Source organism: Mustela nivalis (genome assembly GCF_964662115.1).
Source record: "Mustela nivalis genome assembly, chromosome: 8".
Classification (NCBI taxonomy): domain Eukaryota; kingdom Metazoa; phylum Chordata; class Mammalia; order Carnivora; family Mustelidae; genus Mustela; species Mustela nivalis.
The window spans coordinates 28,779,542-28,800,859 of NC_139027.1; the positions used below are offsets into that span (position 1 = coordinate 28,779,542).

General features: G+C 41.8%; 1 protein-coding gene across 16 annotated transcripts in view; it reads right to left on the reverse strand.

The window, feature by feature from the left end:
* LTBP1 (latent transforming growth factor beta binding protein 1) overlaps positions 1-21,318 on the reverse strand; it is a 401,809-nt gene that overhangs the window by 25,327 nt on the left and 355,164 nt on the right. For all 16 annotated transcript variants that reach the window (XM_082745539.1, XM_082745535.1, XM_082745542.1 and 13 more), the window contains 5 exons: positions 8,417-8,593; positions 7,580-7,666; positions 5,484-5,612; positions 4,655-4,795; positions 3,861-4,031 (listed from right to left, as the gene is read on the reverse strand). In XM_082745539.1, coding sequence (XP_082601665.1) covers positions 3,861-4,031; positions 4,655-4,795; positions 5,484-5,612; positions 7,580-7,666; positions 8,417-8,593 — 705 coding nt within the window. The remainder of the gene's footprint in view (positions 1-3,860; positions 4,032-4,654; positions 4,796-5,483; positions 5,613-7,579; positions 7,667-8,416; positions 8,594-21,318) is intronic.

Sequence of the window (21,318 nt, forward strand, 5' to 3'; positions counted from 1 at the left end):
TCCCAGCCAGTTCCCCCAGCATCTTTGAGGTTAATGAATTTACATACTTCAGCTTAAAGTAATTCAGTGGACAAAAAATTACCAGTGTTTAAACAATAAAAGATTGAAAACCACTGACTTTGAGGATTTGGTGGACTATAGGCTAGAGATTCTTTCTGGAGAATTTATCCTAAGTACTGTACTATACATATATAAATTAAGAGTGTGGCAAGGCTAGTTATTATAATTATATAATGCTATTATAATTAGCAATGCTTAATTATTTTTAAAATTTGCCAATGGGTACCATTCTTTTCCTGATACCCCATACCCTCCTAAAAATGTTATACAGTATGTATTTGTTCACACATATTCGTTCAAATTTACATTTAAAATGTGTTTAGTCTTCCATAAGAGACTCTTAATCTCAGAAAACAAACTGAGGGTTGCCGGGGTGGGGGGGTAGGGAGAGGGTGGTTGGGGTTATGGACACTGGGGAGGGTATGTGCTATGGTGAGTGCTGTGAAGTGTAAACCTGGTGATTCACAGACCTGTACCCCTGGGGCTAACAATATATTATTATTATATGTTATATACATATATATTATATATATAATATAAGTTATATATTATTATATGTTAATAAAAATTTTAAAAAAGTGTTTAGCCTTAGTTAAAAATAACTGATACAATATTCTAAGATTAATTCCTGACAACAACATACTTGACTATTCTTCCAAAAGCTATGTCAATTAAATTTGATTTTCAAAGGCACAGCTTGTCAGATTTATATGTAGTAACTAGTTAATATCACAGGAGCAGAACAGGGACAGAAGAAAATGGAAATATGTGCAGAATCTCCTTAAAGGAGTTTGCAGAAAGACAAGCATACGTACCATAACCCAAATGTTGGGCTTGTGAATGGAATATGCACAAAGCTCTTCCAAATTAATAAGAAAAAGACACCAAGTCCAACCAAAAAAAAAAAAAAATGGGCAAAGGATGTGATAAACAGTTCACTGACAAAGAAATGCCCATCATTTGAACATGAAAGACGGGAAAAACATGAAAAAGATGATCTAATTCCCTAGAAATAAGTGAGACGCATGTAAGATATTCTTCTCACCCATCTGATAAAAACGGTTCTCAAGGGGCACCTGGGTGGCTCAGTGGGTTGAGCCTCTGCCTTTGGCTGGGGTCATGATCTCAGGTTCCTGGGACTGAGCCCCGCATTGGGCTCTCTGCTCAGTGGGGAGCCTGCTTCCCCCCTCTCTCTCTGTCTGCCTCTCTGCCTACTTACGATCTCTCTGTCAAGTAAATAAATAATGTCTTTATTTAAAAACAACAACAACACCACCAAAACAGTTCTCAAGCCTGCAAATACCCAGTGGAAGAAGGGTGTGAGGAAAGCGTCATTTCACATGCTGCCAAGGTGAGCACTAATTTGCACAATAAGTTCAGAGTAATACAGTAAATTTAAAGTGCACATACTTCCCGACCCAGCATTTTCATTTGCAGGAATTTTCTCCCGCAGGTATATATAAGACGCACACACGAAGGTTCCCTGCAGCTGGATTTATAAGAGGAAAATCGAGATCGCGGCAAGGGGTGAGAGGGACAAACGACCCAAATGTCCGGGGCGGGAGGTGACTTGAAAGAAAACCTGGCACACCCATACAACAATCTGTGTAGCCGCGTAAGAGCTACCATCTTTCAGTGGATCTCAGATACCGCAGAGGGTAACAAGCATTGTGAGAGAGCAGACGTTAAAACGTGGGGGAAAAAAAAAGGCTTGTGGCTGTTGTTTGATGCTGTCATTCATACGATACCCCCAATTTCAGGGATGCTGAAGAGTAAAACAGAAAAACAAAGCGTGTGTTATGGATGATACGGAATTCAGTTTTAAATAATGCTCTTAAACACACAGGCGCCTGAGTGGCTCAGTCGGTCAAGCGTCTGACTTGTGGTTTTGGCTCAGGTCATGATCTCAGAGTCATGGTCTCATGGGGTGGCGAGCTGTACCCCACGTCTTCAAGCCCTGCTCAGTAGGGAGTCTGCTCGAAGCTTCTCTCCCTCTGTTTGTGCTCGCTCGCTCGCTTTCTCTCTCTCAAATAAATCTTTAAAAGATACGAATATAAATGCAGCTGTATAACAATAATTAATGTGAAGGATAAAAGGTTTTGATAATAAAAAAAAAAAAAACAACTGTTAAGAATGAATATCGTTAAGGAGGAGCAGAGTTCCATTGTGGTGCAGTAGGTGGAGAGGGATGGAACATCTTCGATGATTTCTTCAAGAGGGGTATATGCTATTTTTGAAAAAAAATTAAACAGCAAAAACCACTGGCTAAGTAAAATGATCTGAGGTATCAGCACCGTGAGATGTCTCAAGCCTCTTACAGCTGTCACTCTCCTCTCCGTGGGCATCTGCCTCCGGGAGGGGAGGCCACAGGGATGCTAACAATTACAGCCTTCCCTGTGTGCCTGCCCTGCTGGCACCTTCCCCACCCTCAACAACCCACCAAGGGAGACACGGGCGCTGCTGTTTCACAAATGAGCTGCGCTGGGTGAGGTTGTTTTTCTCAATGGGCCGTTCTGGATCCCCCCAACCGAGACTTTCTGGCCCCAGAACCCATTCTCTTTCTTACCTTTTTTTTTTTTTTTTTTTAAGATTTTATTTATTTATTTGAGAGAGAGAGAGAGAGCACAAGTAGTCAGAGAGGCAGGCCGAGGGAAAGGGAGAAGCAGGCTCTCTGCTGAGCAGGGAGCCCAATGCGGGGCCTGATCCCAGGACCCTGAGATCATGACCTGAGCGGAAGGCAGATGCTTAATTAGCCAACTAAGCCACCCAGGCGCCCCTACCCATCCTCTTTCTAGTCCTGGGCTACTATCACCATCGATTTCTTTACGTCTTCTCTCTTTATCCTTTGCAAGTCCTTTCTTTTTATGGCATTTCAAATCATTTTCTTTTTGATGCTACACGGGTTTTAGGTTACTGCCAATTTGAAAAGCTACAAAATAGCTCGAAAGTTGCATTCTAATGAACTGAAAACCAATGCATTTCCTCTTTTTGGGAAATGCTTCTCCTCTTGACCATGCTGAGAATGCTTTCATGACACACTCCTTCGCTTTATCCCCCCACACACATTGTCTTTCCAGCTTTAACAAATGGATTTCATAGCCAACGACAAAATGATACACCAACACTCTCACGGACTTTCCTCTAAAGAGCAGGAAGTGGCTGCAGGGGTAAGGAGAGAAGCAGGCAGTCGGCGCATAAGCCCGCAGTCACCAGACCACCCAGAGTCAGAACCGCCGGGTCCTTCCCCAGCGCAAGGAGAGGGGATAAACCCGGAGCCTAACTGTTGCATTTTCCATCTGGCCAAAGGTTTATCCTCCGATCTAACCCTGGAAATCAAAGGACCTTGGTCCAAATACATTTTCACTTACTTCTTCTCTCTGCCTTTGTTGTTCTACCCCCTTTTTTGGTCCCTCTCACCAAGAGGCTGACATAAAAACCGGGACTTTGCCCTACAAAGACTGTCGACAGTCTTTGACACTTTTTTGCTCAGAGGAAACACTGTTAGAAATGAGACAGACTGTAGGAAGAAAAGGAAGTGTCAGGAAATACAAATTCCCAAGATGGATGTCACCAACTGCTAAGTTGCGTGATGTTTCTTTGGGTCATGTGTCATTCTTCGGTGAAAGAGAATGGGTTTCAAAAATTCATGGCGGGGTCTGGACTGGAGCACACACCCCTCACCACGCCTCCGATGAAAGTAAGGAATCGGGAGTGAAACTGAAGATAGAGAAGGGAAAGGATGGCCAGGCTCCGAAGGAGGGGAGAGGAACCCCAGCAGAGGGAGCTGCCGCAGGGCTCACCTGAATCCTTCATGGGGCAGAGCGCGCACTGCATACCCCAGGCCTCGCCATACAAGCAGCAGCACTCCGTGTAAGTCGTCTGCTTGCCAACGAGGGGCCGGCTACACACATACTCCTCGCTCAGATGTTCCCAGCACAGGTCCTGGTAGACATCGGTTTCTTCTATTTGTTCTGAAAGGGAAAACATGGTTCCATGACAATCGCACTGTTATTCCTCTTTCATAAACAGTGTGGTGGAAGCCAGTGAGTCTCAAAGTTTCCATCTCTGTTTCTGAGAGTGACTTCCAAGTACAAGTCTGAAGCCAGTCTGGTCTTTCCATGGATCGAACCTCTGTCATCTCCCACCGGGTGTCATTCCATCCGCTGAAATTCAACCTGCCCATCATGTTCCAATTAAACCCCTCCCTCTGCCGCTTCCCATCATTATAGAAAGCACTGCACTGTCTTCCTTCTACACTCTATAATCCTAAAGCACTTCTGATTTTCCAATCTTCCCTTTTTTTTTTTTTACACCCACGCTTCTGTCAGATCCTACCAATTCTTTCTACATAACACTTTGCAGATTCATGCTTCCTCACCCAATTCATCCACCAAAGCCCTGGACTAGTGACACCAGTACACTCGAGTACTCAATTCCAAACTTCCTGCCTTTCAACTGACGTCATCCAAGGTTGCTCCTAGCAGTGATAATGGATAGATAAATTATGCCAATTACGAGTAGCATATCATCTCCCCGGGGATATAAACAGTGAGATTTACTGGGACATAGACTTGCATCTCAGATCCAAACATACCGTGGGACTCCGTTGGGGGTATACACCTTTTCTCTGAAGCATCCAGGACCATTGGGTGGGTACAGAAGCAGTTATAAGAGCCTTCTGTGTTAACGCACTGGCCATCAATACAACTACTGGGGTCCTGACATTCATCCAAATCTTAAGAGAAAAAAATTATTAAAGACAATCAGCAATAAGTTGTACGTCATACATGTCCCAAACTTCACACACTGCGAACTTTCGTCCAGATCCTAGGGGCTGCCACACGTTCAGTAACTACACATCATCATCCAAGACAGAATAGCTCTGACTAGAAAAATATTAAGTTGTATCGATTGGAAAAATAATGGTGCCCTGCTGCTGCTGACATTAAAGAAAGAAAGAAAACATTTAGGAACAGGATATGCTTCGAAATTCAAGATAAAATGTCTCTTTATGATAGCTTTAAAATTATTTCCTTTTTGCTATGTTTTTTCTGCCTAGTGTATATGGTTTTCTGCTTAAGCCTTAAAGTCTGGGTCAGTATTTAAAAATGACTTTCACTTGCATGGTTTGAGTGATGAAACAGGAGGCTCCCCAGACCAAAAGAACACTTTGGTTAAACCAGTGACCTGAATTATAATTCCACATTGAATATTAACTCTTTGCTTGAAATCTGCTCAAATAAGAGTATGGAGGTTTTTTATTTTCTTAAATCTCGCTCAAGAAAAAGATCCATAAAACATTTGAAGATCTTTCCGACACGTGACTCAGATGCTAGGGAACTGTTTTTACTACATACACAGCGTTTACTTATCTTTTTCCATCTGTGTGTTTTCACAGCACAATGTGGCTTCTTCACACTTACCGAAGCACTGTAGTTTGACGGGATCATAGTATGTCCCCTGCTTACAGTAGCATTCATAACCAGGCTGAGTGTTCAGACAGAAGCCATTTTTACAGATTTCTTGCCCAAAGAGCATGCATTCATCCGCATCTATGGGGGGGGGATGGAGAAAGAGAACAGTTAGCTTAGGTCTTTCAGTTAAAAAGAAAAGTCTAACCGTTATGGGGCTTCAAGTTAGATATTATGATATTCATAGCCCAAAGAATCTTCAGAAACAACAACAGAAGATTTTTAAGGTTTTCAGAATTTATCATAGTTTTAAGAACTAGTTTTTAGAAAAATTTTTAGAAAAGTTTTCAGAAATTTAGAATAAAATTTTAAGAAAATTCTTAAAGACCCAACTCACAGATGTGGAGACAGACTCTGTGATACCTATGGAACAATGTCCAAAACATTAGTGCAGAAGGTCTTCTTGTAAAGACCATCTCTGGGTTGCTACCTCCTATTTGATGAAATAATCTATGGATTTCACAACTCAACCAATGATATTTTCGTAAGGATATACCTTTTAAGAAAAGTGGCTTCTATAAATGTATATTTTGACCCATTAACTAGTTGAGATGAAGAACACTCCCAAGGAGAGTTTGATGGGACTCGATGAGGCTTCTTTCTTGGTGATAATGACCAGCTAAGAAAAGCACAAGTTGCTAAGGGGGGTGGCAGGCCCACTCCTCCACAGAATTTATAGCGCTCGCCATCTGCAAGCCTCAGTTTACTCAGTGCTAAGTTGGAGACAACAGGAACATCTGATAGGACTCAAACAATTGAATGAGAAAATCCATGTAGAAGAATCCACAGACTCTCATAAACTATTATCCCTTACTTTCATTGCTATTATTATTATTATCATCAGTTCTAGCATTTTAGAGCAAATGCCGTCTCATTAAAAAGAAATCATAGGCTCTGAAGATGAATCACTCAAAGTCACACAGCTGGAAAATGGCAAAGTCGAGTCCATAATACATGGCTGTTTGGATCTGCAACTAATATTCCAACCATTTACAGCACTGCTAAGACAGGGTGAGGAGGAACTTATTTTTATATGAGAGAGGGTGACTTTATGGTAAAATCAGGGCTCTGTTCCACAATATTAAGTGAGATTTAACCATATCCCTGCAAAAACAAAGTAGGATATTTGGGAACTTGAAAACCGTTAAACACATATTGCAAACCAAGTCTTGTTATTTAATTGGACTAAATCATAAATAGATTTTAAAAACACATACCCAGCTACTGACTATCCTTAAGACACTATTCTCAACAACGGAAGGACAATAAAAATGTTTAGTCTATATTCCAGCCACTTAGCAGTTTTCAATCTTAAAACGTAAAGGGGGGAAAAACCCACATTGTATATGAGATGTCAATAATAGCTCTACCATGGAAATGTCAAAAGTGAGTGGTTAGCAAGGAAATATTCATACATGTGCTTTAAATTTTGCCAAAAAGGCTGTGCATTTATTTTAGAATTATAGACTAATAGCATTAAATATAGAACACACATCTACTTTAGTTTTCTTCTTTTCTATTCCTTATGAGGAATCTGAAGCCTTTGGTAAAAGTCTCTTAGCCATAGTGGGATAAGTTCTAAAAAGGGCAAGAATCTTAACTTTGTTGATAACCACACAGACCAACATAATGGCAGTCAAAATTACACGGTTTTAAATCATGTTATTTCTAACGTATGTCTGGGATAAAAGAATAAACTTATAGAAGGTACCTCGTAGGTACAGAATTTTGTGTTAAGTATTTTGAGTATGTTATCTCATTTAATTCTCACAATAAACCTCGGAGACATGACTCCCATCTCAGATAGGAAGAGATGGAAACTCAGCAGGTTAACAGGACATCGAAGGCCAGCAGTCCTATGTTTTCTAAATCGCAAGACAGACCTCTGCCTGGAATCTGTAGGGACCCTCCAACAGAAGAATTAAAGACTTTCTAATAAGTTTCCATGATTAGAAGAACTCTAATTCTGTTGAACCCAAGCCGTGATTTTACTTGAATGATGATATATATGCACATGTGTTGCAAATTCGCTTCTGTTTGATTCTGACCTTTATAGCTCTCACCACCCGTCTCGTAAGAGGATTCTCCACTGGGGACAAAACCTTTCCCTCTAGGACACATTTCGGTGAATTCAGCTGAGTTCAGGAGAGACCCAAAACAAACAAACAAACAAACAAACAAACAAAGAGTTAAAAGAAGAAAGAAAAAAAAAAGAACATCCTCCATTAATTTGAGGAAGAAAAACTCAGTTTTTCTTTCTCAGACTCAGTAACTTTAAGGCAAAGCTTGTCATCTAATTCAGGCAAATACATTCAGCACAATCTCCGAAATTACAGAGTAGGGGCAAATAAATCTAATGGCTTTATAAGTTTACCAGTAACTTTAAAAAACTCCCCGAACTCATGCACTTTTGATTTACCTACATTTTGGCTGATGTGATGATTTCCTTCTACCTGACTGTGGTTTCTAGTGTTTTAAAGGTTTAGTAAGATTCCATCCAGGCAAGATCTTAGTCTAAATACGCAAGCTCTAGTTACAGATAATGCGGTGTCAGCTTTAGCAAAAAAGACTGGTTTGTAAAAATGTAATAAAACTGAGTCACCTTTCTGTCAAAATACCCTATGGGACCTCACTGTAACAGTGTATTCTGTGGCGGGACTGAAGTTAAGTTTAAGATTTCATTTGGAGGTAGGACGATGGGGGAGGATTCCAGGCCTGAATGAAATGTACTGCAAGGTGATCTCATCTCCGCTCTGCTACGGCAGGTCCCAGGCAATGCCATCGTTACAAGGCTTCAATGCAGAGACCAAAATGAGAAAATGCCAAAGCCCTGGACAGCAGAGCACCAGACCCAATGATGAACACACCACTCAGCAGGTCCTTACCAGTCCCCACCACTGGGCAAGGGAAGATCTCACAGTTGTCTCCCCACCCGGCCCCAGAAGTACAGCAGCATTCTTGTTTGGTGACGTTGGGGGCCAGCACGTTATCACAGAGGCTGGCATCGTTGAGATTATAGTAGCATTCTTTCTTTTCTTCCCTGGGTTGATCTTCATCTAAGACTAAAGAGAGTGGAGAACGTGAGAAGAGGACCTCCAGGACCCATCAGGTCTGTATCACAACAGAGCAGAAGACACAACAGTAAAAAGGCAGGTGTGTCAGCATCATTTCACTTACACAAAGTGGCCCTTTTGCTTTCAGTGGTGGTGGATTCTTCCACTGCAAGATAAAAATGCCTGGAATCCTGAATCTTGATGGATTTCTAACACACCCCAAGAGTGTAAATCTGTCAAAATCATTTCCTTTTACGTTAACCAATTACTTTATTCTTGTACATTTGGCCGTGACAAGAGTTTCCATATATGCTTTCTTGCCAAACATTGAGCTATATGAGCTGTAACACCTACTTAAATCAATGAAAATTTTCCCCAACATTTGACCAGAGAAGTGAGGCCACACAAAACATTTAACTCTTAGGTGGTTATTTGAATCAACCATGCCCCAGTCTTTTCTGAATAGAACAAGGCAGCACAAGATAACCAGAAAAACACTGCAGTAACCTCAAGTCTATAAAATAACCTTTTGTTCCTGAAAGTCTACCTCAGTAGCTACAAAATACAGTTTTGAAGGAAATAATGAGTACCAGCTAAACCTCAGGGTAAAATTTCAAGCTGGCTTCTAGTTGGGCTCATGTATTTTCCAACAGACTCAGTTTAATCCTCTGTGAGAAAAGACAAAGTGATGGGACAGAAAAGAAACAACGAGAACAAAGTCTACCTACTTTCAGAAAATACCACAAATGATTTAATCCCATCAGATTTGTAGTCTGTGAACAAGAGTGTGCTTTTAAAAAACAATCAATAGGGGTGCCTGGGTGGCTCAGTTGGTTGGGCAACTGCCTTCGGCTCAGGTCATGGTCCAAGAGTCCTGGGATCGAATCCCACATTGGGCTCCCAGCTCCATGGGGAGTCTGCTTCTCCCTCTGACCTCCCCTCTCATGCTCTCTCTCTCTCTCTCAAAATAAATAAATAAAAATCTTCAAAAAAATAAAAAACAATCAATAGTTTCAGACTAGGCTTGTAAAATAGTCTAATCTCTTCCCTACCATAGGCTGTAGAGGTCAAATTACTGCCTATGATTTAGTTAGAACTTATTAATAGTTTCTATTTTATGCTGTATCAAATAAAGAGCTGACTACTGCCATCACAATTATTTAGATTAATTCCAGCAAAATATTTTCATCAGAAGGCTGTTGTTTCCAGATTTTTAGACACAAAGAAACTACAGGGACAAAGGGAAAAACATTTGCCAGTGAGGATAAGACATTAATGTCAACACCTACCTTTGTTTTGCAGTTGGTAGATAAATTGTATTACTAGGAAAGTTTAGTGAGGTATTTTCACAATAGTTTCCTATGTATTTATTTTGGCAGGTTCAGGTTGACTGTGAAAACTAGATCAATATGCCCTATAGCAAGTCTTCCTAAAATAGAAGTTCACAGAATTCTATCACAAAAGCTACTGCCCCTTTCTTTCCTCCTATGGCAAAGAAAACAAGCAAAACAACAAACAAAACTGACGTACATATTACTCTCAAAACACAGAACATCCACAAGAATGTAAAAGATCCCTGTTCACAATTGATTTCGGCTCCTTCTCAGATCATTCTGTCTTTGACATAATTCAGTCTGGACTCTCAGTTAGCGTTCAGAGCCGATGACAAATTTCAACCTGGAATAAGCGTCCAGGAAAAAGCAGAAATGCTGATTTCTACAGCAGTTTATGAAGCAGTTTTAAATCATTTCCTTGTGTGTGACATCAGATAAAAACCTGCCACAACCCTCGTCCCCTCTTGGTTTCAGGCGTGCAGAAGACAGAAATGGGCTTTGCCCACATGGATGGAGCAGACGACCACCACTTCATTCTCCTCGGGAGGGGCTCCAAGCTCGTACACACAGAATTCTCTAGGAAATGTAAGGGCATTCCAAGATATTAAAATCCATGGGGCGTCTGGGTGGCTCAGTGGGTTAAAGCCTCTGCCTTCGGCTCAGGTCGTGATCTTAGGGTCCTGGGATCGAGTCCCGCATCGGGCTCTCTGCTCATTGGGGAGCCTGCTTCCCCCCCTCTCTCTCTGCCTGCCTCTCTGCCTACTTGTGATCTCTGTCTGTCAAATAAATAAATAAATCAAATCTTTAAAAAAAAAAATCCATCATGAGCTCTGTAGAAAATTTTGTAAATGCTTCCCCAACACTTGTGAATAAACTGACAGCCTACTACTACTAATTCTGCTCATTTTATCCAGAGGACCTAAACGTGTAGCTAGCTATGAATGGATGCATTTAGAAATACTATTCAAACCAGCACCACAATTGGTCAAGTTTACAGTCTGTGCTAAAAGAGGGCTGAATAACTGTTTTCTTCTTGTGTTCAAAGTCATAGGTATGTCATGGTGTTTCTTACAAAATGGAAAACTATACAGGAGGACATCATGAAGATTGCTACATCCACAGGTAATGAGACACCACAGGCTTCTGTGTTAATAAATATGGTCTGTGTTCTACCATGTTTGTTTTACTCATAGCACAGAAACTAAGAAAAGAAATTATCTTTGTTTTCCTTTTTTTTTTGGAAGGATACTCCCAAGTTATTGCATAAGGGAAACGACCAATAACATTACTATACTATTCAGGTTTTACATTGGTTGTTAACAGGTTTTATTTTTTCTCCAAGCAGACTGAAAATTCCGTGTTTACACAGCTGAAATTGGGGATTAGGCCCTCATCCGTGTTTGGAAAGAGATGCAAATTCTTTTCAAAAAACTGGTCCACAAAGGTCATTCTGTGAAAAAAAGGCAATTTCTTTATCTTTCTAACCTTTAAATAATTAACTTCCTAGAGCATTTTTCCACTGGGGAACACTGAGCCATGAACACAATGCAATGTGATTTCTTTAGAGAATCTCTGTATGGGTTTAGGTCACTGTTGTCACAGGAGGAATGGTTCTATCGCAAAATAATTTTAAGACATCTAATCAACGGACACAAAAGCATCAGACATTAAAAGGAATGAATTTTATTTTTCTTAAAGCTTTTATGAATAAGATTAGCTATGCCACATACTTCAAGCCACAGACTTCTATGAAATAAACTGTCTCCTTTCTAGTATTTTCAGATGTCATTTTTAAATTTTATTAAGAGGTTGGCATAACATCTGGGCGTAAACAGCAATTTGCATAGTTCAATCCTAGGGTACGGACGGTGACAAGAAGTGAGTTTTTGGATCTTTTACTGAAGCAATTTTTACGGAGCCCTTCCTTGTGATCCAGAGTAACTCCGTGAAGCAGACTGTATGGGTTATCAAGCAACCTCATCTTCCAGAAGAGACAATCCAGGCTGGGTCCAATGTGTCATGCCTACTGCTTTCCCTAAACCTCTTCTATGGGGCTCAGCTTCCTAGCACCTGAACTGGCATGGGTTTGTTTTGCTTTGCTTTTTTCCTTTCTTTCTCCTTTTTGAGACAAAGAGGGAGGGGTCACCAGATAATCTCTGCAAGGGTAGGGTGCAGCTACAAGGTCATATAGGACCATCATGTTCCCTTGCTCTGAAGAGAAAGTTGTGAATCGAGTCACAAGTGCCACTTATGAAGAGCACCTTCTAGAAATGTCTTCTGGTTCATCATGAAGAAGAGGATGTGGTGTTTATTTATAGGACTGTTTCCTTCCCTGGTCTCATCTTAGGTTTGCTGTTAGGTTGAAGAAAGCTGGACTATTTTCCTAATAAAAGTGGACCTGGGCATTTTAAATGGGCTTGTTAAATGGCTTTTAGGGGTGCCTGGGTGGCTTCATTGTTAAGCGTCTGCCTTCAGCTCAGGTCATGGTTTGAGGGTTCTAGGATTGAGCCCTCCATCTGGCTACCTGCTCAGCTGGGAGCCTGCTGCTTCTTCTCCTACTCCCCCTGTTTGAGTTCCCTCTCACTGTCTCTCTCTGTCAAATGAATAAATAAAATCTTTTTTTTTTAAGATTTATTTATTTATTTGACAGAAAGAGAGATCACAAGTAGGCAGAGAAGCAGGCGGGGGGGGGGGGGGAGGAAGGGAAGCAGGCCCCCCGCTGAGCAGAGAGCCCGATGCGGGACTCGATCCCAGGACCCTGAGATCATAACCTGAGCCGAAGGCAGCGGCTTAACCCACTGAGCCACCCAGGCGCCCCGAATAAATAAAATCTTAAAAACAAACACACAAATGGGTTTTTATTTCCAATTTCCATTTGCAATGTATTCTGAAGGTCTTTCTGAGCTAATAATCCTCTTCATACCCTTCTGGGACAGTCAGGATTTTGACAATGACCAACGAGTAACATCACAAATACTCGGATACAGTGTCCCCCCCCCCCTCGAAAACACACCCGCCATAGTCCTGAAAAAGACATCAATTTATAAAACTCTAACGATGGTACTGTTCAGTAAATTACTTTCAACACAATCATTCATGAAGCTTTGTCTTTTTTTAAATTTTAAAATCTCTACAGGCACTACTGTTTTATACCAACTCCTGTTTTTACGAGAAAACAATTCCTAGTGTAATATTCCAAGAAGGAATAAAAGAAAGCTTGGAAATTCATCATTTTTCCTTTTCCCCCTGGTTGTCTCGATTAAAGACTTGCAAGATGAGATGTGTGTGTGTGTGTGTGTGTGTGTGTTAAGTGGGATTCAGGAGAGAGAGCCACTGGTGAGTTTCAGAAAACGAACACTGACAACAGGAAGGGGCCAGACAGGAAGGGACACAAGTAAAAAGGAAGACTGGAAATAAGGGCTAATAAGTTCAATGGCAAAGGTGTGACAGTCAAAATGGAGATGAGAAAGCCAAGCACAAGAGAAAAAATATATGGGAGAAGATTCCTCCACATAGTTCCTATCCCTAACGCAGTCAGGCAGGTGGCGGGTCAGGCCCTGACCTAAGCCCTACTGCACATGGCCAGGGTGGGCAAGGCTACCATGGAAGCCTGCCTGGAGGAGCTGACCTTTGAGCCAACATCTTAAAAAATAAATTCTGAAAAACTGGACAGGAAATAAGGTGTGACAGGAGTGAGGAGGAATGAAGAGTACAATCGTCTTCAAGTCTGTGTGGGTGGAGTACGGTGAGGGGAGGTGGGCTCGGCAGAAGGAGTTCAGGGAGGGTGACTCTGAGAGCCCGAGGCTGGGACAGGGATGCACGGGCATAGGAACAAGTGAAATTTGATTTCCTGACTCAGGTATAGGGTAGAGGACGCCACCACCGTCTGCTGGAAGAAGGTCGCCTCAGGGCCTCCTCTAAGAAGACAGGAAATAAATACTGTCCAGGGTGAAGGAAGGATCTTGGTCTTCGTTTCTTTTTCGAGAAGAGAATGGGAGAAGTGAGCCTGAGATAGGAACAGGCTGGGGAGAGTGGGGAAAAGAGAAAGCTTATGACTCAGGGAGAGAGTACTGGAAACTGGGAAAGTCAGGGCAAGAGCCCAGGGACAGAGAAGCCTCCCGGAAGCAGGATGAAGCCCCACAGGAAGGAAAAATGGGTGTGACATGCTGAGGCAGGTGAGCAGATGTTGCATGTGGAGACAGAGAAAAGAGAAGAGGTCACAACAGCAAAAGCACTGTTGTGGTCACAGGGCACCTGGGTGGCTTAGTCGTTAAGCGTCTGCCTTCTGCTCAGGTCATGATCCCAGGGTCCTGGGGTGGAGTCCAGCCTCTGGTTCCCTGCTTCTCCCTCTACCCCTCCCCCCACTCATGCTCACACTCTCAAATAAATAAATAAATAAATAAAATCTTAAAAAAAAAAAAAAGCCTGGTCACAACACAGACACACAGGTGTCGTGAGGGCTTGTGAATATGACTGGGAGAGTAGAGCCACATCAGACGTGACAGGTGGACTATCTGGAAATGTTTAAAAGGAAATGCACAAACGCTTCCTCTTCAGGCCCTATTCATGGCAAATGCTAGGATCCCACGTGATTTCCAGCGCAACGGGGTGGGGGTCTCTCCCGCAGCCTCGAGAACACGAAATGACTGGCATCCAGGGCCGAGTCTGTCCCTTGGTTCAGCTGGTACTGGTTTGTGCAAACGTGGACAGCTCTTTACTGAAAACGTGGATATTATTTTGGATACTAGATAGAGCAAGTAAAAAACTTCCCAAAAGTAAAAGCACGGTTTGAAAAATTTTTCTAGTCTCCCTGAATGTGGGAAGAAAACGGACCCAGCTTCCCCCTCCGCGCAAACAAATGAGCCTGTTTTCCTTATACTTACCTTATTTGACTTTTCCTATAGACTTACCTTATTTTATGGTATAGCGGCATTACCAATACACAAGAAGACCCCAGGAGCTTGATGGCATTTTACAATGTTTACATTTTAAATACTGTGCTCTTGCTGTCTTTTTTTCCTACCCAAGGCCTTTTTTTCTAATCAGAAATTATTTTTGAAAAAACTCTTTCAATGTTAATTTATTTTACAGGTTAAGTAAATACATTATTAAAAAAAAACCCTACTCTGCCAAATATAACAGTTGAATGATATTATATGTGGTTTCCTGTCTTTAAAAAAATATTGTATATACATAAAACCTATAGTGAAACTACCTCTCCAGGAAGAGAACAAGAATGCTGTGTGGGTTTAATTGTCAGAACCATGAGGATGATTTGCACGTGCCCCTTGACAGCAGGGAAGCATAATTTATACTTATATATACATTTATATATAAGTATATATATAGTATAAATGCATAAGTATAAATGCATAATTTATAAGTATAAATGCATAAGTATAAATGCATAATTCCTCATTCAAGTGTGGCCCCCACTGTATCTTTGATAAAAATGTATCTCTGATAAAATGAATAATTATATTAATTCTACAGAACTACCTGGGAATGAGATGTGAGATACAAAGTGGATACGCTCTCCAATCAAACAGGCAATTTGATTCAAGAGTCACTGAGTGTGTGCCACAGGTCAGGCACCATGCATGCGAAGCAGTGAACAAGGTTACAGGGGATGCAGAAAAGGAGGAAGATGGAGTATCGGGTCCTGTTGCCCCGCTAGTGGATTTGAACTTCATGCTGTAGGGAGCAGGAAGCAGCTGAAGCTTTCTGTCTGAGCCCCTGAGCACTGGGGATTGCACGCAATGGATCACTAAATTCTGTACCTAAAACCAGCGCCGCACTGTATGTTAACTAGAATTTAAGTAACAACTTGGAAGAAAAAAAAAAAATAAAACCAGACTCATGTTTTGCAAACATCAACTGAGGCAACTGCAAGGAGCAGGAATTGATGGGAGAGGCTGGAGGGAAGTCAGGAGGGTACTGCCACGGTCCGGGTAAGAGAAGCTGAGGGACTGGCCTAGAGGAGTGAGGAGCAGGGAGAGCTTTGAAGGACACTGTGGAAGGAGAATTGGCAGGACGTTATGATGGCCTGGAGGAATGGTGAGAAAAATTAAGGTATGATGATGTCAGGATTTCTCGTACTGACGTTTGGCAATTAATGAGTGAACACAGCTTAGGGAAGGAATGGTAAAGAATTCGGTTTTGGATAATTTCGGGCAGATACACTTAGAAGACTCCCTGGGAGAAAGGTCCAATAATAGGCAGCTGGAAATAAGAGCACGGCCCTGAGGACAAAGGAGGAGGCAGAAAGTATTTCCTTGGCAGTGAGTACCTCGTAAGTAATCGTTGACTCAGAGACGAGGATTAAATATCCCCGGAGAAGCACAGAGAGTAAAAAGAGGCCTGAACATGCAACTCCCCAGGACATTATTATTTAAGGAATGGGCAACAGAAAAAGAGTCTGGGAACAAGAAAGAGAAAGAACAGAGAAAGAGAAAGGAGGATACAGGGAAGATAAATGTCCTAAAATCAATCAAAGGGAAAAGAAGGGGTGGGGGTGGGGATGGGAAACCACTGTCCATTTTTCTCTTGAGGAGTCAGCAGGGAGACTAATGGCTTTAGCATGTAGGAGCTCACTGCTGACCCAAGGGAAAAGCGTTTCACGCAGACGAACGAGCGGGAGGGCCCTGGATCAAATGGGAGACGGTCCCGTGGAGGTAGGTGGAACGTGGATGTCCCCCCAAAGAATCTGGAGGTAAGTGCGGTTGACAAAGGGCATTCCTGGATGTCGCCATTGCAGGGGATTTTTGTTTAAAAAAAAATATACTTTATTTATTTGACAGGGAGAGAGATCACAAGTAGGCAGAGAGGCAGGCAGGGCAGGGTGGGGGAGGAAGCAGGCTCCCCGCTGAGCAGAGAGCCCGATGCGGGACTCGATCCCAGGACCCTGAAATCATGACCTGAGCCGAAGGCAGAGGCTTAACCCACGGAGCCACCCGGGTGCCCCTTATTTTTATTTTTGATCTATTTTCGTATTTGCCAAATTTCTGAGGAGAATGCGCCTCATTTCAGTAAAGAAAACAAAGCAAAGAAAGGAAGTGAAAAGGAAGCCAATTTTTGAAGAATCTGGTGTCACGGGGTCCTCAGCCTTGAGAAGCGGAGTGGTGATGTGGAGGAGACCTGGGAGCGGGGTTTCTGCGCAGCATCCGTCAGCAGGCCCTAAGGAGAACATTTAGAACTTCTCTCTGGGCCTGGGCTTCCTTACACATAAATATCGGAGCTGAGCTGGAAAACCACGAAGGCGCTTCCTTGTTGTAGAAGTCTAGGCCTGAGCTTGTGAGGCGACCCATTAGCAAGAAATGATATTTAGGGAAACCCTGAAATGAACTGTGTCAAGAACGATTAATTTATAATTTATAATTTATAATGCCAATTACCCCTCCAACTTATGTTCTATAATTTCTGATCTTGCTTATTCCCTTTTCTTAGAGTGAGGAATCCTTGCCTCAATGAGAACATACATCTTTTTGTGTTCTTTTCTTATACCTTTTGTGTTAAAAATAAAACCCAGTTCCTACCCCCCGAGTCTCCTCTGTGCACCAATCAAGACAGAGAGCCGCGTTTTTGTGGGTAAGGCCTGAGGGCTCCAACTGGCAAGACTACATATTTACTGCTTCCTTTAGAGTGCCCACGGACGCCAAGTTTTTATTGACCAATTATCACAGGCACTGAGGAAATAGAAGCACCAGGCTGTATTTCACGTGCATACCCTCTTACCCGTGATGAGTGGCATGGATTTTTTTTAGTCATTTCTGTTGCAGGTGCTTTTAGGCAACGTACGCTGTACTAACTGTACTAACTGTACAACGTACAGTTAGTCAATTAGTGGCCAAAGGCTCAGGTAGTAAAAACCATTACGCCAGACCTAAAAAGAAAAAATTAGGTGGGAGCCAAGATGTAGTTTAGAAACAAAAATCCTATGATAGGAAAATTCAAAAGTACAACCTGGCATGATGTCCTGGGGGAAGTGGGTGCCCTTCAGGCCGTGGGTCTCCCACCTGTTCCAGGGATACCTCTCGGGAAACACCCACAGACCCGTGACAGTGGTCTGCTGTCTCTAGTTATGGGACAAATCTGCACACTGATGTGAAGTGTGCCTTCCTGCCACGCACCCCTCAGTCCCGGTTCCGTCCTCAGTCTGATCCCACCGCAGATGACTCGCTACTGCCCACTGCTGGAATGCCCTGGGTCCTGGGGAAACTTTGTTCCAGCCGAGGAACAGCGTTCCAGCCTATATTGCAAATTTTTCACCTTTCCTTTCTGAATTACGTTTCAGGAAGGACGAGGTCTGCGTTGTTGGTCTATCATATGGAGAATACTATTAATCTGAGTCCTTGTTAAAAACTTTCACTTGAATTTCCTTCACCACGGTTTGTTTTATTTAACAGCAGCTCCTTTGATTGGAGGAGACTAATTCTTTGAAGTGGCCTCCATTTAACCAATCTCTTCCATGAACCAATGTTCCCTCGCCCTCTGAAAAGCACCCTGGCCAGTGTCCTCAGCCAGCTGGCTGCTCTCCAGTGGGAGCACACGCGTCTGATCTCACGTGTTGGGCATGGTGCTGACCGAGTCTCGGCTGCGTTTATTCTGAAACATTCTGTGCCAGCGTATTAATTGTTGTAATTGTATAACTGAACAGTATATAGATCAATAAAATATGCCTTTAGAAGAGTTGTTTATAGAACAAGATCAAGGTTTGGAAAGACTAATGCTGACTTGGTAAAAGCAACGTTATCAAATTAGGTGTGGATAAGACAACCACAAAAAAAAAAATGAGAAAAACTATGAAAATCTAGAGGGATTTTACACTCATTTACTTCACAAGGGACTTTAAATTCTTACTCCCTTTAAAGTGGGTGATGTCAATCCTGTGTAATACAGTTTATGCAGGACAAGCCATGCAGGACTCTAAGAGTGGACTTCTACTCGAAGAAAGACTCTGGCCCTCCTTCTAAGATCAGCAAATGAATGTTCCTTTGTGTGCTTTAAGTTAAAATTTAAATACTTAAAAACTATATTATCTTTTTTAAGATTTCCAGCTTCAATCACCTTTTTAAATAGCAGGTCAACTACTGGCCCTGAAGAAGTCAGGGAGGGAAATCTGTGGTTCACAGCTGGCCGGTCTCTCAGTACCCAGACAGAGAACTGCTCAGATGAAGATGTCATCACAGACAATCTTAAGACTGCGTATCATCAGTAAAGTTTGCCAAGAACTATGCAAATTGAGGTAGAGTAGTCAGAGCTGCCAGGAACTATATAGTCAGATTATGCTGACATGGACCAATAAAAACAACTGGGTATGTACAATATTTAGCAAAAGTTAGAGAACTATGGGGGAAAATATGTAAGAAACCATAAATGGAAAGATTAGATATAAAGTTAAGAGGAAAAGAAACTATGTAACCATTGGCAAACAAGATTCATGAATCTGAGTATTCAAAATGAAGTTCTTTAAAAAAAATGCAGGACAGTACATAGTGAGCTCTGACTGGGAGAACTTTCCAGAAAGAGTCACTGAGAGGGCAATGACACTAAGGGAGGAAAAAAGCAAAGCAAGTGTTAGGAACTTTGTTACAGAAAAACTTAAAAATAGGAGATGAGGAACAAGGCTTACAAAATGAATCATTGTAAAGTTTTAAGAAGCAGTTTACAATGAATTACTCCCGTTCCCCCAAAATGGTTCAGGTGGTCTCACGATCCTATTAAAGCACCATTCATCTCTAAGAAAAGAAATGAGCAAGCTTTAGGATCTCAGACATGCACCTCATTTCGAGTCTATGTGAAGTGAATGAACCATTCTTTTTTTTTTTTTTTTTTTAAGATTTTATTTATTTATTTGACAGAGAGAGAGATCACAAGTAGGCAGAGAGACAGGCGGGGGGTGGGGGAAGCAGGCTCCCCGCCAAGCAGAGAGCCCAATGCATGGCCCGATCCCAGGACCCCGAGATCACGACCCGAGCCAAAGGCAGAGGCTTTAATTCACTGAGCCACCCAGGAGCCCCTGAACCATTCTTTGATGGTGCTAAAACATTCTAGCAAAAAAATATCTATTTTGGAAAAAAGTCATTAAAAGGTCTATTATTTCAGAACAGATTCTAAAAAAATAAGAAAGAGGTATCACTTAAGTGTTTGGATTAGAGCTTACTTCCTATTGAACTCTGCCATTAACAAATGGCTTTTACAGAGAGGATTTTTAAAAAATTCATAAAATTCTGTGAGGTAAATACCACCTTTCTGTTTTGTAAGCAAGAAAATAAAAACTCATAAAAGGTGAATGATATGCCCAAGCTTACACAGCTGGAAAACAGCAGCCCACCACAGTCATTCCAATTTAAAGTATTACAAGAAGTTTGGAAAACAAAGGACTAAAGTTTCCATTAATTCCAATAATTATCTTTTTAAATATCATCTCTTCTTCCCTCCCACCACAGACTGTAATCATTTGAAGAGCCTGGTCTGTCACTCAACACGGGACCACACGCATTTAGCTTGACTACCCAACCTTCATGTGAATCATTCAATGACTGTACAATAATACGTGAATGACTTTAGTCAAAATGATACTGTGGGTGAGGTGTTATTCTATAGAACCAAAGACAAAGAAGAAAAAAGATACTGACCCAATCCTACTATGGGCCAGCCAGGTTACTGACTGGGTGTTTTTTTAAAGATTTATTTATTTATTTATTTGTCAGAGAGAGAGCGAGAGGAGCCTGATGCAGGACTTGATCCCAGGACCCTGGGATCATGACCTGAACCAAAGGCAGCGGCTTAACTGACTGAGCCACCCAGGCATCCGTGAGTGTTTGTTTTTGCTACTACAGGAACAACTGAGATGAAAAGTCTTTTCTCTTTGGTTCATGCGTTACAGGGGTGGTCACTGGAATGAAGAGCGACCCCAGTAACACTTCATCCTGTCCCCTTCACAATGTTTGTGAACTGCCGTCTTTTTGTGTAATTCTGCACCCCTCCTTTCTACATTTAATAACTAAGAATATGTGTAGGGGAAAATATTTTTACATTTTATTCCCTATTACTTGCAAAGATGGTTATTTCACACAGAACAAGTGTACCCTATCGAGAAGTAGTGAGAGTTCTCTTAGAAGCATGGATATAATCACTGAGATTGAGCAAGAAAGTCAAATGGCCAATGTTTCATTTTATTTGGCTCTCGAATGACCATTTGGTCTTTTGCTTCCCTTAAAATACAACCAAACTATAGCTACATGGCACACACTAAAAGAGTGATCTGGAAGTTGATTAATTTATCTGGAAAACCATCAGCTCTCCATTTCAATTCGTGCCATGACGACACAGACTAAATCAAATTTTAAACGAATGCAAACACAGCCACTCTCCGGGCCAACTTCTGAAAAAAACACC